The following is a 15369-nucleotide window of genomic DNA, read 5'->3' as shown; positions in this document are numbered from 1 at the left end:
AAGGACCCGCCCCGCGGCGGGGGGCTGCTCCCCATCTCGGTCGCTGCTGCCAAGGAGACGGTATGTGCGGAGCGCGCGCGCGCGCTGGGCAGACCCGCAGGTGACGCCCGAGAGTAGGGCCGCCAGGTGTTCCACCTGAGTGTGGGGAGGGATCCTGTGACAACCGTGCAGGGTGCGCCTGAGACTGTGGGCCTCCGTGACAGCGGACGTTGGAGGTTGTCACAATGTGAACTCCGCGGCCGCGGATGGGGACCTCCTGTGATCAAGACCGAGACCTTCTAGGCCAGACAGCCGTGGGTCTGTTCACTAGATGTTGGGAAGACATAGATGATGCTGTCATTGATGCAAGAGAACCTTAAAGGTTGCTGCAGCTATCACCTATCAGTGAAAACCCCAAACCGGGACAAAACAAAACAAAAAACCGACTCAGGAGAAGTCAAGGGCATGACAGGCAGAAAGTGGAGGATTGCCTCTGTGCGAGAAAGGAACTACCAGGAGGCTGGGCGAAGCCCCAGTATGTGATCCAGGAGGTGCAGTGCAGTGCAGTGCTCTGAGGTCTGAAAAGTTACTATATTGTTGTATGGAAGTTTATTAGTTCCAAGAGACGAAATGCCAAAACTGTGTAGCCTTCCTATAGGTCGGAAAGAATGAAGATGTCACCAGATTGGAAAAGAAAAAAAAAAACCAGTAAAAAAGTATATCCCATCTACCACATCTACCCCCAAAGCTAGAATCTCTTAAGCAGGGACAGTAAGTAAGTAAGAAGATGGATAGGACAGCAAAAATAGGAAACTGAATGAGGCTAACTCTTCCAGAGAAACTTCAAACGAAAATGTTCAAGTATCATCATGTACTTAATTTAATGTAAAGATGAGTGTAAGGCAAGAGAAATTATAGGGGCACCATGTTTTCGTTGCATCGTTATATTTAATAAAGTTATGTAAATGACTAGGAAAATCTAGGGAAATTTTTCTTGCAAGACTAGAAGAGTGTAAAGGGCTTAGATGACAATAATTTAGAAAAGGGGCAGCTATTCTGTTTTTAACTTTAATGAAGTTTATATAGCCTTTATTCTTTGCCCAAATACACAGTAGCAATCTGATGTAGGTACATCATTTGGTGGAGGCTGTTGATGCATTTAGGTCGGAATTTAGAGACCTAACAGCACATCACAAATTTATAGCATAAAGTACTTCTATACAGTGAATACTTAAAATACTAACAAATACCCTCAACTTTCGTCCCCCTTCACTCCCCCCGCCCCACGCATACATTGAACTTTTAATCATCCATAGTTGATCTGGGAACAGATTAGGAATGTAGGAAACATCCAAATAGTATTTTTTCTTCTTTTTAAAAATTAATTTTACTTTTAAAATTGAGAGACAACATCATGCAGTTTTTAAAAGACCACACAGAAATATCTTGTCTCTGGCTCCACCACCTACTAGTTGTATTATTGCTTAACTTCTCAGTACCTGTTTCTTCATTTGTAAAATGAGGTTGATAGAGTTATGAGAGTTAAGTGAGATAACACATTAAAAAATGGTACCCTTAGCATGTAGGGAGCATTCAACCAATTGGTTTTATTCATTTATTTACTTATGCACCTCTTACTTATTTACTTATATTATTATTGATTGTTGTTTATAAAAATATCTGTACATTGTTTTAGAAGTCAAATAATATTAAATAATATTAAAGTCCTGTCTTACCCTTCCCAAGTCTCCAGTTATACATTCTGATCATAATTCCTTTTGTGTTTGACCTTTTTTCGCCCCTCTGAAAACTTTACAATCTTCTCTTTATCTATGACATTAGAAAATTTCACAGTAATGAACATCAATGTGGGCATTTTTTTTCATTTATTGTGCTAGGTACTTGAGAGCCCTTTCAGTATGTTAGTTCATGTCTGAAAGTCCTACATACTTTTCTTCTATTATTTCTTTAACAGTTTTCTCCATTTTCTCTGTTTTCTTTTTCTGAAACTTCTTAGTCAGACAGATCCTAATCCAATTCTAATCTTTCTTGTATTGAATGTTTTATCTCAGCTATCCTAATTTTTTAATTCAAAGAACTATTCTCTGTTCTCTGATGTTCATGTATTACAGCATTATATTTTGTTTTATGGCTGCTAAATTACTTTTTTTTACAGTAAGGATAGTAATTATAATTTTGTTTTATATTTATAGTTCTCCATGCATTGTGTTGTATCTTCCAGGTTTTCTTTTTTTTTTTTTATGTTTGATTCTCTAAGAGCTCGCTTTCATTTTGGAGGTTTTCCCCACATATCTGTGGTTGTTGCCTATCTATATTTGAGAACCACTCAGAAGCTCTGTGTACATGAGCATGCCTTCTCATTTGGTGTTCTGGGCTTTTCATTAAAGTGGCATCCAAATTTCAATATGTTATAAATCTTTTTCTCTGGTGTCATTGAGCTTCTCCAAAGAATAGGAGAGGTGGGAGGAGCCGTAATCTGGATGTAGGTGCACATGCACATAAGTGTGAGAGAATGTATGTTGGAGGAGTATCCAATGATGTACTATATTATTATCTAATTCTCTGTTTTCTGCCCCACTACTTAATCTGCCTCCACAGCTCCTTGTGCTCCAAGGCCTTATCTTTTCTGGAGTCTGTACCTAAAATTAGCTTATTTCCATTTGGTCTCTTCCTCCACAGTATGCAGGTTGTGCCTCAGTTTCCCTGATCAGTTATCACTCCTTCATCTTTTCAAGTTTATATAAATTTGATGAATTCTCTTGAGTGTTTTGGTCTCCCCTCCTTTTCTCTTTCTTAGTTCTTGTATGTTTATGCCTTTAAAAAATTCCTTTATTCTGATTTTAACGTGGTTTTGGGAGGAAGAGATTGAAAGAAACTTATGAGGTCAATCAGCCATTTTTCAGAAATATTTTAAACCTGTGTTGCCACTTCATCTATTGTGCTTATTTGATTTTCCTAAAGTGATAGAAATGATTCCTTTTGATGTGCAAAACTATAGCTAAGAGCCTTTAACTTATAACGCCCTTTTTATTTAGGAGCATATTATATTGAACATAGCATAGCATATAAATTAACCTGTTCATGTTAAGAGAATGATTTAACTGATGGCAGTGAACAGCAGTAATCTACATTTAGTTCTATTACTATATAGCCTTGAAGATTTTTGTTTTAAAGGCATTACCTCTGAACTTCCTCTAGAAGGCCTTCTCCAACTCCATAGATTTGTTAAAATATCCCTTCTCATTCTGTATTCCCAGATGATGATGTTTTGCAATTGTTTGTTAATTGTCTGCCCTGCTTTTCTTAGCCTTTGAAGGAGAGGCATTGTGTTGGTCTTGATCACCTTTATATCATCATTGCCTGGTATGGGGCCTAACCCTGGTAGATAAGCAATAAATATTTGTTGAATGAGTAAGCCCATACTCAGTATTTGCATGGGGCATACACATTGAAAAGGCACAACCACATTCTGTGAGAATTAATAGTTTAGTATTTTGTTCAGCTAAAGTAGTTATTTATAGCATTAGAATTTGGAAGATTTCAGTCAAGGTCAAAATTCCAGGCTCTGGGAAACTGAATCACATGACACTATTTATTTTAATTGTGTAAGTTTGGCTTGCCAAAATTTTCCAGTTAACATGGCCCTGTTAATATTATGAAGAGATGTTGACAAATTCTTTTTAGAACCTTACGGTTTAGTTTTAAAGCATTATTTTTACCAGTGGAAAAAAATTTTGTTCTATACCTACCTTTTTCTTTCAGGCCCAGAATAAAAAAAAAAAGCATCTGCTAGAGTGCTTAACACACTGAAATCCAATATTTTACTTTTTATACAGAATACATGATCTAGTTTATGATTTGTTCATCTTAAGCTTTAAGTAACTTAGTTTTACTCTCAAGCGGAAAAGAGAACAATATTTGTACATTTCTATAATAATTGCCAGTAATCATACATTTTTAAGTTTCTTTCACTTTATATCTTTCTCAACCTCTCTTTAAGGCAGTACATTTTGAGACATGAGGTTATGCTTATTTTTTCCATAATACTGAAGAATTTGCCAGATGTGTAAATGTAGAAAAATCCTATTTTTTTATAGAGTGAGAGAAATCACATAGATGTGAAATTGAAGAGAGGTTAATTCAGTGTAGAATAATATTGTTGTAAAGAAGCTAAACTAGGAGATCCCTTCTTTTGGTTTTCTGAATCATTCTGTGACAATTAAATTCACCAGATTCTACCCACATCCTTTCTAGTGGCCTGACCATGTTGTAGATTCACATACAACAATTTGAGTTTAGATTGTTTTCTAAGTAAATCACAAAATAAAATGTGAATGAATTTGGAAATAATAGTACTTTCTGGTTGTACAAAACTAGGATTTATAAACATTCATACACCTTTTGTCTGGGTTGCAATAATTGTGGATGTCCTTTTCAGATTCACATAAGGATATCAGGAAATGAAACTGTCATGATCCCGAACTTAAATTAAAAAAAAAACTCTCTGATACTGGTTGCACAACTCTGAATATATTAAAAACTATTGAATTGTATGCTTTAAAAAAAATACTCATTAGTAATTCTCTTCCAAGACTTAGAAATTGTGCAGTAATGCATAGTAATCAGTTTCAATGAAGGTATATACAGTTTTTTTGTTTGTTTGTTTGTTTATATAATCACATTTAAAAAGTAAATAATAAAAACACTGAATTACATTTTGAACCGGAATTTAGGTAATCGTATTTGGTTTTAATGTGACTTGCTAATTGATTCTCACATTCTCACATATAATTTTGAGCTAGACTGTTTATGAGTACTAATTAACGTAAAATGTAGCTGCCCTCATTGATTTAACATATAATTTATCTTTAATAATTTTTGAGAAATGGATGCCATTTTCTACCTAAAGATTAAAGAAGACATTGGAATAGTTAAAACCATTACATTAATCCTAAATTTGTGAAGTTTCTTTGAGGGAGGTTCCATTCATCCTCCTTATAGCACATAAGCCTTGTATCTAATGCAATTTTAATAAATTCTTATTTAATGAGCAAATGAATTCTAAATCCAGAAATAAATTATAATGTTTTTATTATTACTGTTCTTTAGAAATCTTGCTTTTACAAAATCATCTCATCCATGCAAATATCCATTGGACTTTAGAGAATAGGAGATCATCTAAATGTTTTAATAGAGGATGTATTCCTCATTGTGTTATCTGTGAAGACTAATGATTGGACACTGAGTCATAACATTAGTAGTAGATGCAAATTTATTAACTAATTACAGTTTCATGAGATAGGAGCTGCAGTGTTCATGCATTTTTATTTTCCTCTTCTAAGCATATGAGAAGACGGCAAATTCATTCTCTTTTGGTATTAAATGCTAAAAACATTAAATTAATGTTTTTTTAAAAATTATTTTGAAATAGTTACACGTGTAAAATTTGTTGACCACCCAATTCCCATACCAGTTTTCAAAAGTGGCTTAGTTGCCATCAGTGTAGCAGTTCTGTCAGCAAATGGCTCCTTTAATCCCTTTCCCCTCCACTTTCTCTTTTAAATAATACACATTATGTTAATGGTCCTTAATATGTTGAAGAATATTATCTTTTCTGGTTCTGGAAAGGATTAAGGAAGATCATATGTGTTTGAGTACATAAGTCTTTCTAAAGGATTAATGTTTTTTAAGACTTATGTGTTAAGTAGTTTCTTTCAGTTTCATTGCCATAAAATCAAGATTTCCATATCACATCCCACTTGGAAACAATAAACTTATCCATCCATTCATAGATTTATTTGTTTATTCAAATACTTTATTCAAAAAATATTTATTGAAGTGTAGTAGGTACCAGGGATTTAATAGTGGACAAAATAAAATTCATGTTCTTTTGCACTTTACAATCTACTGAGGATACAGAATAATTATAATACAATATGGAAAAGTGATACGATGGGAAAAGTATAGTATACCATGGGATCATGGAGGAAGAACATATAACCCAGACTTGGGACCTTCCTTAAATGTGCCTTCCTGAAGTAACATCTAAGCAGAGACTTGAAGGATGAGTAGGAATTATTAGATGAAGAGGGAGCTGGGGGGCATGGGGTGAAGAAATGTATTCCAGGTGGAGAGAAAAACATGAGAACAAGCATATTATGTTTTCAGAGCTGAAAGAAGGTCACTGTGGATGTATAACAGAGAATTTGAGGCAAGAGAGATTGGACTTCAGAAGATAATCAGGAATAATAAGGAGGTATTGACAGATTTTTAGGCATGAGGATACTATACAATCAAATTTGTGTTTTAGGAATATCACTTTGACTGGATGAGAAGTAGAGGGAAGGATATAATACTGAAAAGTAGGAGGCCAGGTGAGATGCTATTGCTTCTTAGAATGTTAGATTCTCATATTCTCTATATTTTAATTTAATAAAAAGGACACATCAAGCAGTTTTTAACCATAATATTTCTTTGGACAGGAGATAGTTTTGGCTTACTAGGGAAATGGCAGTAAAGTAGTGAGAAGTTGCTGGATTGTTGAGAGATTAAGGATCAACACAATTGGTATTAGATTTTAAGGATGATGAGAATAGAAGAATGTAGGATGATATTCAAATTTTCATCTTGGGTGACTGGGTGGATTGTGCAGAAGTTCACTGATACTGGGTTCTCAGGAGAAAATAAAAAAGGTTGGAGGTAGTGGGCATGAATGATGAGTTTTTAACTTGTACAATGGATCAAGGTGTGTTTTGGACACCTGAAGGGAAATTTCCCAGTGAATACATAGGATGGAAGCTCAGGACGGAAATCTATACTATAGAAATAGACTGGGAATTATCAAGTGTTAAAAATCTTAAGAATGGATGACATTGTTCAGAATATGTAGAACAAGAAAGCAACTAGAGAGAGAGCCCTGGCCAGTATCAATGATTTAAAAGACTAAGAATGGAACCCTGCAAAAAGTTGAGAAGTAAGGTCCAGACAGGTAAAAGAAAGCCAGGAGAGTCATGGAAGCCAACTAAAGTTAGTGCTTCAAATACAAAGTAGTCAGTTACAGTGAACACGACCAGAGGAGGTCAACTAAGATGAGAAACAGAAAGTGTTGCATTTAGCAATAAGAAGGTCATGGTGGTCTTGGTGAGATCTTGGAAGTGAAATCAGATTATAGTTGGATAAGCTGAGAGTAAAGGTAAAGAAAAAGTGAGGCAGACAAAATAAGTGACAACTTTTTCATGAAAGGGAGGTGAGAGGGCAGTAGCTTAAGGAACACAGTACCGATTATTTTTTTTAAGATGGAAGACCCTAAAATATGTTTAAATGCTGAAGGACATGAGGAGGAACACTAAACCCAAAAGAAAGAGAGGATAATGATTTGTCAAAGATCCAGGTAGAAATAGAAGATGAAAGTTAAAAGCACGAAGGAAGAGTTTAATCTTAGATAATAGGAGTGATGCCATTTTCAGTGTAATCAGAGGAAGGGACAGGAGGAGACAGACAGTATACATGTTTATTGGCAGGTAGTTGAAGGAGTTCTTGCCTGATGACTTTTATTTTCTCTGCGAAATAGAAGGTGATGTCATCTTCTGAGAGCAATATAGTAGAAATTTGTGGAGTAACCATGATAGAGATTTGGGGGAGAGTAAAGGATTTAAATATTTAAAAAGAAACTAGAAAATCATGAAGTCTTTTAATTTGCTTCTGTTTTGTATTTGCAAGATTTAATATGAGTTTTTAAATGACAAAATGAATTTTTAACCTGAAAATGAAATGTAGAAGTTTTTTAATGAATATTTTTACATAGTCACAACTTTTGCTGTTCTAATTCTTGTTTATGTCATCCCTTTTTTTGAGATGTATAAACCTTAGTAATAAGTTCTAATTAGTACTTTCTTTACTCATGCTATAACATTTAACTTACATAGGAAATACACCAAATTTATACTATAGATTTTATTCTTTTGTTTAAATTTGATAGGTGAATTTGATAGGTGAATATTTGTTCTCATTGATCTTCTCTAACTGTTGTGCCAAACACAGGAATATGAGAACTTTGTTTTGTGTGGTTGTAAACACTCTTGTGTTGGAGAAAAGTGTGTTTTAAAAAAATTAAACAAGTTCTGTTAATGGCACTATTTATCTAGCATTAAAGAAAATGCGTAGTTATTTGTGTACTAAACGGAATTTTCTAAGTATATTACTTTTTCCACTTTCCTCTTTCTGTAACCCTTATTTCTTTATTCTCTAATGTATTGATAGATTATATAAATTAAGTAAAATATGGAACTTTAGTACTGTATCATTTAATTGACTAGCATAGTGAGCATTTGCTCATTAAAGATTTTTTTTTCCAATTTGGAAAAATAGAATCTATGTTTTCCACTTTTTTTCTTCATTCACTAAATTGACTTTTAACCATTTTAATACTCAACCCCATCTCCAGAATTTAGAATACAGAAAGTATATATAAAAGAATTTCAAATAATTCATTTTTTTGTGTGTGCTTTCTGATAAGGATGATATCTATCCAATTGATAAATATTGAATAGGTGAGATATTTGGATTATCCCTTTCCCTGGAAGGGATATAATGGATTATTCAAACTGCTTGCTACAATTCAAAGTGAATTTTTTCTAACAGGCTTCATGCCACCAGAAAGGCTCTCATAGGTTAGGTGTAGTTTAAGCTAGCTTCAACGCGTTGAATTAGTTCTATTTAAATAGGATTATCTAAACTTATTCCAACCACTTTAAATTATTCTTGCAAATCTAAAGATAAGAATATGATTTATAATGCTCCATATACATATAAGAACATTCAGTAATATTTTTAGGAGATTTTAAGATATTACTACCATCAAGCTCAATGATGGAATCCTGAGGACAATAATAGGCAGTGTTTGGACTGGGATTTGTGGTGAAAAAGATCAGTGTGACTCCTACTTTCCCTCCTTTCACCATTCAGTCTTTGTTGTCACATGGCGTCCTCCAGACTGCTTCCTATCCAAGTAAATGGGTCAGCAGGATTTGATGTCATAGTAAAGAATACAGTTTTAGTAACCTTTTGGTCCAGCATTGTGCATATGCGCTATCACACATGCCTGTCAAGTTCTTGTCTGCTCTGTCAGGCCTGATGAGTACCTGATCATCATAAAAGTCAGGTAAGCATTTTGATCAAGTCTGTAACACCAACTTAGTCAAAGTCAAGACATCATGTTTAGGTAGTTGGGTTAAAATTTATACTTCGTAGCTTGATCTAATATTCTAAATTTTATTAGTCAAAAGTACAAATACTAGGTGCTGTTGTGAACTAAATATTTATCAAAAGTATTATACATATATATCACAAAATAATTAAAATATGGAACTTATCCTGAATTATCAAAGTAGTTATTTCTTTTAAATTTGTATAAAACTGCAGGCAGATTTCACAAGGCTCCTGCCATTTTCTGGCAAATTATAGGAGAGTAGCACTTTGTGTCTTTAGTCTTCCACCCAAACCCCTTATGCAACAGAATTTGGAACATGGATAAAGGCATAAATTGAGCTGAACATCGATCTTTAGTAGAATGGTGAAAATTGGAAAAACATGGAGGGATTATCTGAATGTTATTTATGTAAGGTAAGTTACTCAGGTAGTAGGGGTATATTATTTGATTACAGGCTGATAGAGAAGTTCTCGAAACATGTCTCCAATATTTTCGTGATATGTTTTATTCAAGAAATGTTCCCTTAGGATCTACAGAGAAAGGGGCATTCTTAAATGTACTACATAATACAAGTATCTGCAGTCGCGCTTTCTTAGTTTTTAGGAGAGCAAAGTGGCTCTCTAGAGAGTTTAATTCCTTTAGAAAAACAAGATACTTGGAAATGAGGGGTCAGAGGCACCTAGCCTAAAAAAACTGGTAAAGGCGCTGTGATATTCCTACCGATTGGCTTACAGCACTACATCTTAGCTTAAAAGCAGTTTTGATCTTCACATAATTGTTTAGCTTTTGCTTGGGAAAATATAGATTCTCCTCCCTTTCCTTTCCCTCATGTCTATAATGATCTCCTCTCCCATAACTACTTCTGACTGCCCTCTATAACAGCTTTAAGCTCAGGGATTAAAGTTGTTATAGAAATAACATAGGTCGAAATAAGTGAAACAGGGTGTAATGAAGAGCAGTTGGCCTGGGGTCAGGAGAAGTGAGTCAAGATAATGACTTTGCCTTTACTTATTTGTGCCCTGTTTGGCTGAGTTGGCACCTTTTAATTGGCCTTCCAGGAAGTCTCGGAGGAAAGGGGAAAAAAAAAACAACAAAACACCTTTCGTTTACATTTCAGTGGCCAAAATTTAGTCTGTTAAACCAATCTAACTGCAACAAAGCCTGAGAACTGTAACCTTTCTTAGGTGTTTTATTATGCCTAGCTAAAAATCAAAGTTCTCTTTCTAAGTAGAAACTAAAGAACAAGTAATGGGTTATCTATCAGTCTTTGTTAGGTTTGAAGTATATTGTGTTGGGAAAATGGCTTTTAAATGAAATGAAAATGCTCATAAATAAATTATAGGATGCCCGTTTAATAAAATGAATGACTAAGATTTCCGATTCTAGCAATACAGCATATTACATAATCTGTCATAAAAACATTTTAAATACCGTACTGTACTTATAATAAATTAAGAAAAATTGCCAGGGGCAGAAATAAAGAGGAAACTAATAATAAAATAGTGTGAGCTCTGGCTTACTTGAGGGAATGATGGTTCATTATTCATGTTCTAGGAACTTGAATTAATGCCTGTGTTGGGGAAGGAGACAAGACCTTCCTAAAGCCAGAGAGAATAGACTAGAAAGAAATCAAAAGAATGGACTAGAAAAAAATCCCCCCAGTACAAGTTGATGACAGGGAAGTTTGAAGATGTCTGCCTGGGCTCTAGGTAGAAAAAAGGACTCACCTGAGAAAACATAAACATGGTCCCAAACTACTTCACATGGATTCAAAGTTAGAACTTGTATTACCCATGCAAAGGAAAACTTGATGGTGCTGCTAGAATTAAATGTAAAACTTCTTTGGAGGGAAATGCCCTGAACATGGGCCCTTTGTAAATCCTACAGATAAGATTTAGAAGAGGATACTTGATAATCCAAAAGCACAAAAATATATGAAGTTTTATGAAAGAGTCAGCAAACTGATTAGATTCCTAACAACATAATAATAGGATAATTTAGTTGAGTCTTTAAATTAAGTATATTCAAAATGATTAAATACATAATGAAAGATCAGTATGAAAAAGAATAGGTAAGTTATAATAAAGAATAAAATAGAAATTCTGGAAATGTAAAATATGGTCATTGGATGTTGGATAGGGTAGGCAGAAGATAAAACATAAATGAAGAGGCAGTAATCTAGAAGATAATATTGAGGAAACTACAGAGAATGTAATACACTTCTAAAGGATTGGCAAATATTGAGGAGCGTTTACAAGATGTGGAAAACAGACTGAGAAGGTCTAAAATTCATCAATTAGGGGTTACAGACTAGGAGAATAGAGAGGGGCAATATTCTACAAGATTATGGCTGACCAGTTCCCAGAAAGGCAAAAAGACATTACTCTTCAGATTTGGGAAGTATAAACGGTCCTGAGCATGATAAATAAAAATAAATATATATTTAGTCAGACTATAGTGAAACTATAAAATCAACTAGAGAGAGTAACAAAGCAGATTTCCACAAAGGGATAGCTGTTGGCCTGATTGAAGGCTAATCTGTGGCAATGGATAGAAACAAGTAGAATGTATCTTCAAAACGCTGAGAGAAAATAACTGCCAACATAGATTTCTATACCTAGGTAAATTATCATTTAAGAACGAGGTTAAAATACATTTATTTTCGTAAGACTGAGAGAGTTTACCAGTCTCTGATCATCATTAAAAGGACTATTAAAGAGTGGACATCAGGAAGAAATGAACATAAAAAGAAGGGTGAAATTCGAGAAGAAATGGTAAATGAAGAAATTGGTAAAAATGGGGTAATTCTTAAACAGTGACTGCATATTACAACAATAATCATTATTTTGAAAGGAGTTAAACTAAGGTGGTTCTCAAATATTGAACAACAATGTATGTAAGACAATAGTGCCTGATTATAGTTAAAGTGCTATTTTGGGGGTAAATAATAGGATGCTTACTTCATGGCATAATAATTTAGGATTAGAGTCCTAAATGTGATAAGTAAAACTTTAAGATATTCAGAGGAGAGAATATGTGAAAATAAAATGTTGACCCTATAAGGGGGAGGATTTTCAAAACAAGACAAAAAGCACAATCTAGGATGCTGCTACATTTCACTTCATTAAAACAAAAATATCTAATAAACAAAGAAGTCTTAGAATGTAAGTGGATACTTACAATAGTATTATAGAGAAATACTTTTTACTAATTATAATGTCTGCCTGGGCTCTAATTATAGAGAAATACTTTTATAATCAGGACAAGGCACGATTTCTTACCAATTAGATTGGTAAAATTAAAAATACTGACAATAATGTTAGCAGTGATGTAGAGCAACAAACATTGTAATGCTCTGGTGGTAGGGTACACATTTTTGGAAAATAGGTTAATTATGTGTTAAATTGAAGATTCACATGCCTTGTAACCCAGAAATGCTATCTAGGTATACACCCCCGAGAAAACGAAACATGTGCACAAGGAGACATGTTTAACAATCCTTTTACATGTCTCTGATACCTCCATTTCTCATCTTCACAAAAGCTATTCCAAACGTTGTGCTCCACTGTACCTGCAGCACACCCCACCTTGCCCTGTCTCATGCAAATGACCTCCATTTTGGATTTGGGAGTAAATTTATAATATGTAAAGCCTAGCTTAGGTCATCAAGGAAGTAATTAGATTAAAAAAAGAGAGGTGTTCCTGACTGACCCTAGGGCACTATGTAGATAAAAAGTATGAGCAAAATTATCAAGAGAGAACTGCCAGAGGAGTAGAAAGAAAATCAAGAAATTATGGTCTTGGAAACCCGAGAAAAATTATTTCAAGGAAAAGTGAGTTATCAACTGTGTCAGATGCTATAAGATGAAAACTGAGAATTGACCTTAGGATTTAGATACAAGGTCATCAGTGACCCTGACAAGCAATATTAGTGGAGTGGTAGAGGGGAGAACCTGCTGAAGTAAAGAAATCAGAGACAGGAACTATAAGCAGCTCTCTCCAGTAGCCTTGTAAAGAGCAGGAGAAAAATGGTATGAAGAACCCTATAATATAAGCTACAATAATAATTCAAGTGGAGATTTTAAGATCATAAATGGTCTATTGCTCTTTTTTTTCTCTCTCTTTTCTTTTACAACTTTCTTTTCCTATTTGATCTCAGTCAGGGAAATAATATTGGCTGATCTGCAGCTGTGTGTTTCCATGTCGATACATTTACTAACCATCAAAATGTTTCAGCTAGAATACTTTGAGATTTTCCCACACTGGGAATTTGATGTTTAACCTTTCCACCACCCAACAAGGAAAGAAAATGTTACCCCTTTTATCTACTTGGAAGCATTTAAATAAGCCTAAAGCCTTTTGAGAAAGGGCAAGAGTAATATTTCCATGAACATCTTTTTACCTAGATTAAAAATGTGAATAAAATCTCATGCATATCTCATAAGAGTCTTGTTCAGAAAATATAAAATAAAAATTCAAATTTAAAAGATATGTGCTCTTTTGTTTTATAAATTTGTTGGTACAGTTGCCAACATCAAGTAGGGTGTAATACCAAATTCTCAACTTCCTGCATGTAGTCAAGTAAATTTTCTGTTATTATTTATTTTAAAAACTTAGTGTTGATTTGAATTAATATAAAACAAATTTTTTTTTTAAAGAAACTAGTAAGAATGAATAACCAAAATAATTGGTTAATTGGTTAATACAAATGGTTTTATTTTTTATTCTTCCATTCTGCATTCTCATGTTTCTTTCTCAGCTGTTTAAGGTAATGCATTATACAGTGTTTAGATAATTGATATAATTGTTTCAAGTTACCTCTTTAGGGTATTATCAGCTTGTAGGCATCAGTTTCTCTAACTGTCAAGTAGTGAATCCTTTATCTGGCATTTAATCTTGCCTTCCTGGGAAAACCAGAACTTACTACAGAGTAAATTTTCAAATTGCTGACCTGAAGTAACATGAGACTGTGTCTTGGCAGTGAACCTTTGCTTTCTGTTATTCTTAGGAAGGATAATGATGTACTCTGTTGCCTGAAGGCCCTAGTTTTACTACCTTAAGAAGTAACATCTAAATAGTAGTTACAAAGGTCTTAGTGTGGAAATTCCAGAGAATATAATTGCATTGACACATATTTTTATTTCTCGTGGAAAGATGAGGTAATTTAAAAAAATGTAACTTTTATCATTTCTACCACTTCTTAGAAGCCACCCATCTTACTTATGTCAGCATGACTTACAGGATCCACATTACCTGAAAATGATCATTACTTATTTTTATGAATAAATTATGTATGTTATTTTATACATATGTTTGAAATTTTTATTTCTATGAAATTCTCTGTTTTTATAAGTAAGGAATAGAACTTTTTGGAGCTAAAAAGAAAATTCCCTAAACATCTTTTGGCAAACTTGAAAAGATTTGTTATGTAATTCTCATAAAATAATTTCCTAGAAGGTGTAAAGTGTACTTTCTTAGAAGGAGTAAAATGAAAAGGTGAATTTAAATTCTCTTCTACCTTTAGATTTCTATGATTTTATTTGTCTGCTGAGTGGCCTTGCACTTACAATTAATATAATTTATATGCCAACTCTGAGACCCATGCTTGGATAATTTTTAATAGCAGTTTTACAACATCTTTTTGATATGAAAAATTCTATTTAGTCAATTACTGTTCAGCCTCCCATAGATACCATGGGTAGGTCTGTGAGGTGGAACAGAAAACTTCTGTTTACACTTGACGTCTCTCAGTATTCAAGGATGGAGGACAAGACCCTATCTTCTCTTAATCTCACTACAGTGTTTTATGAAAAGGTCAGAGTTACAGAAGCATTTTGCCAAATTTGGAAAAACAAAGCTAGGAGAGTGCAAGTGCAAACGACATTAAATTTTCAAGTGAATATTAGCTGTTTTTAAGACTTTGGAAAGAGAAATACAATATGCAGAGGATAAAAATGTGTGGAACTGTCAATCTAAGGGAATCACAGTAGTTTAGTATTTCCTGAAAAATTGATGAAGGTGATTTAGAAGTCTTATGTCCCATGAGGCTGCAGAGGTGGTTTGTTTTGGAAGTGGATCTCTTTAAGACTTTGTTAAACATACTATATATAATTCAAATGTTTTTCTTCCTAGTCTTTTATATTCCATGAGTCCTTGATGTT

At 33.9% G+C, this 15369-nt stretch overlaps 1 protein-coding gene across 1 annotated transcript in view; it reads left to right on the top strand.

The window, feature by feature from the left end:
* The window catches only part of MICU3 (mitochondrial calcium uptake family member 3), a 78483-nt gene that overhangs the window by 667 nt on the left and 62447 nt on the right, over positions 1-15369 (top strand). Inside the window, exon 2 of the mRNA XM_006916486.3 lies at positions 4-60. Coding sequence (XP_006916548.1) covers positions 4-60 — 57 coding nt within the window. The remainder of the gene's footprint in view (positions 1-3; positions 61-15369) is intronic.

This window comes from Pteropus alecto, unplaced genomic scaffold (genome assembly GCF_000325575.1).
Source record: "Pteropus alecto unplaced genomic scaffold, ASM32557v1 scaffold24, whole genome shotgun sequence".
Taxonomy (NCBI): Eukaryota; Metazoa; Chordata; class Mammalia; order Chiroptera; family Pteropodidae; genus Pteropus; species Pteropus alecto.
The sequence above is the reverse complement of the archived record's forward strand: the minus strand, read 5'-3'. Positions and strand labels throughout refer to the sequence as shown.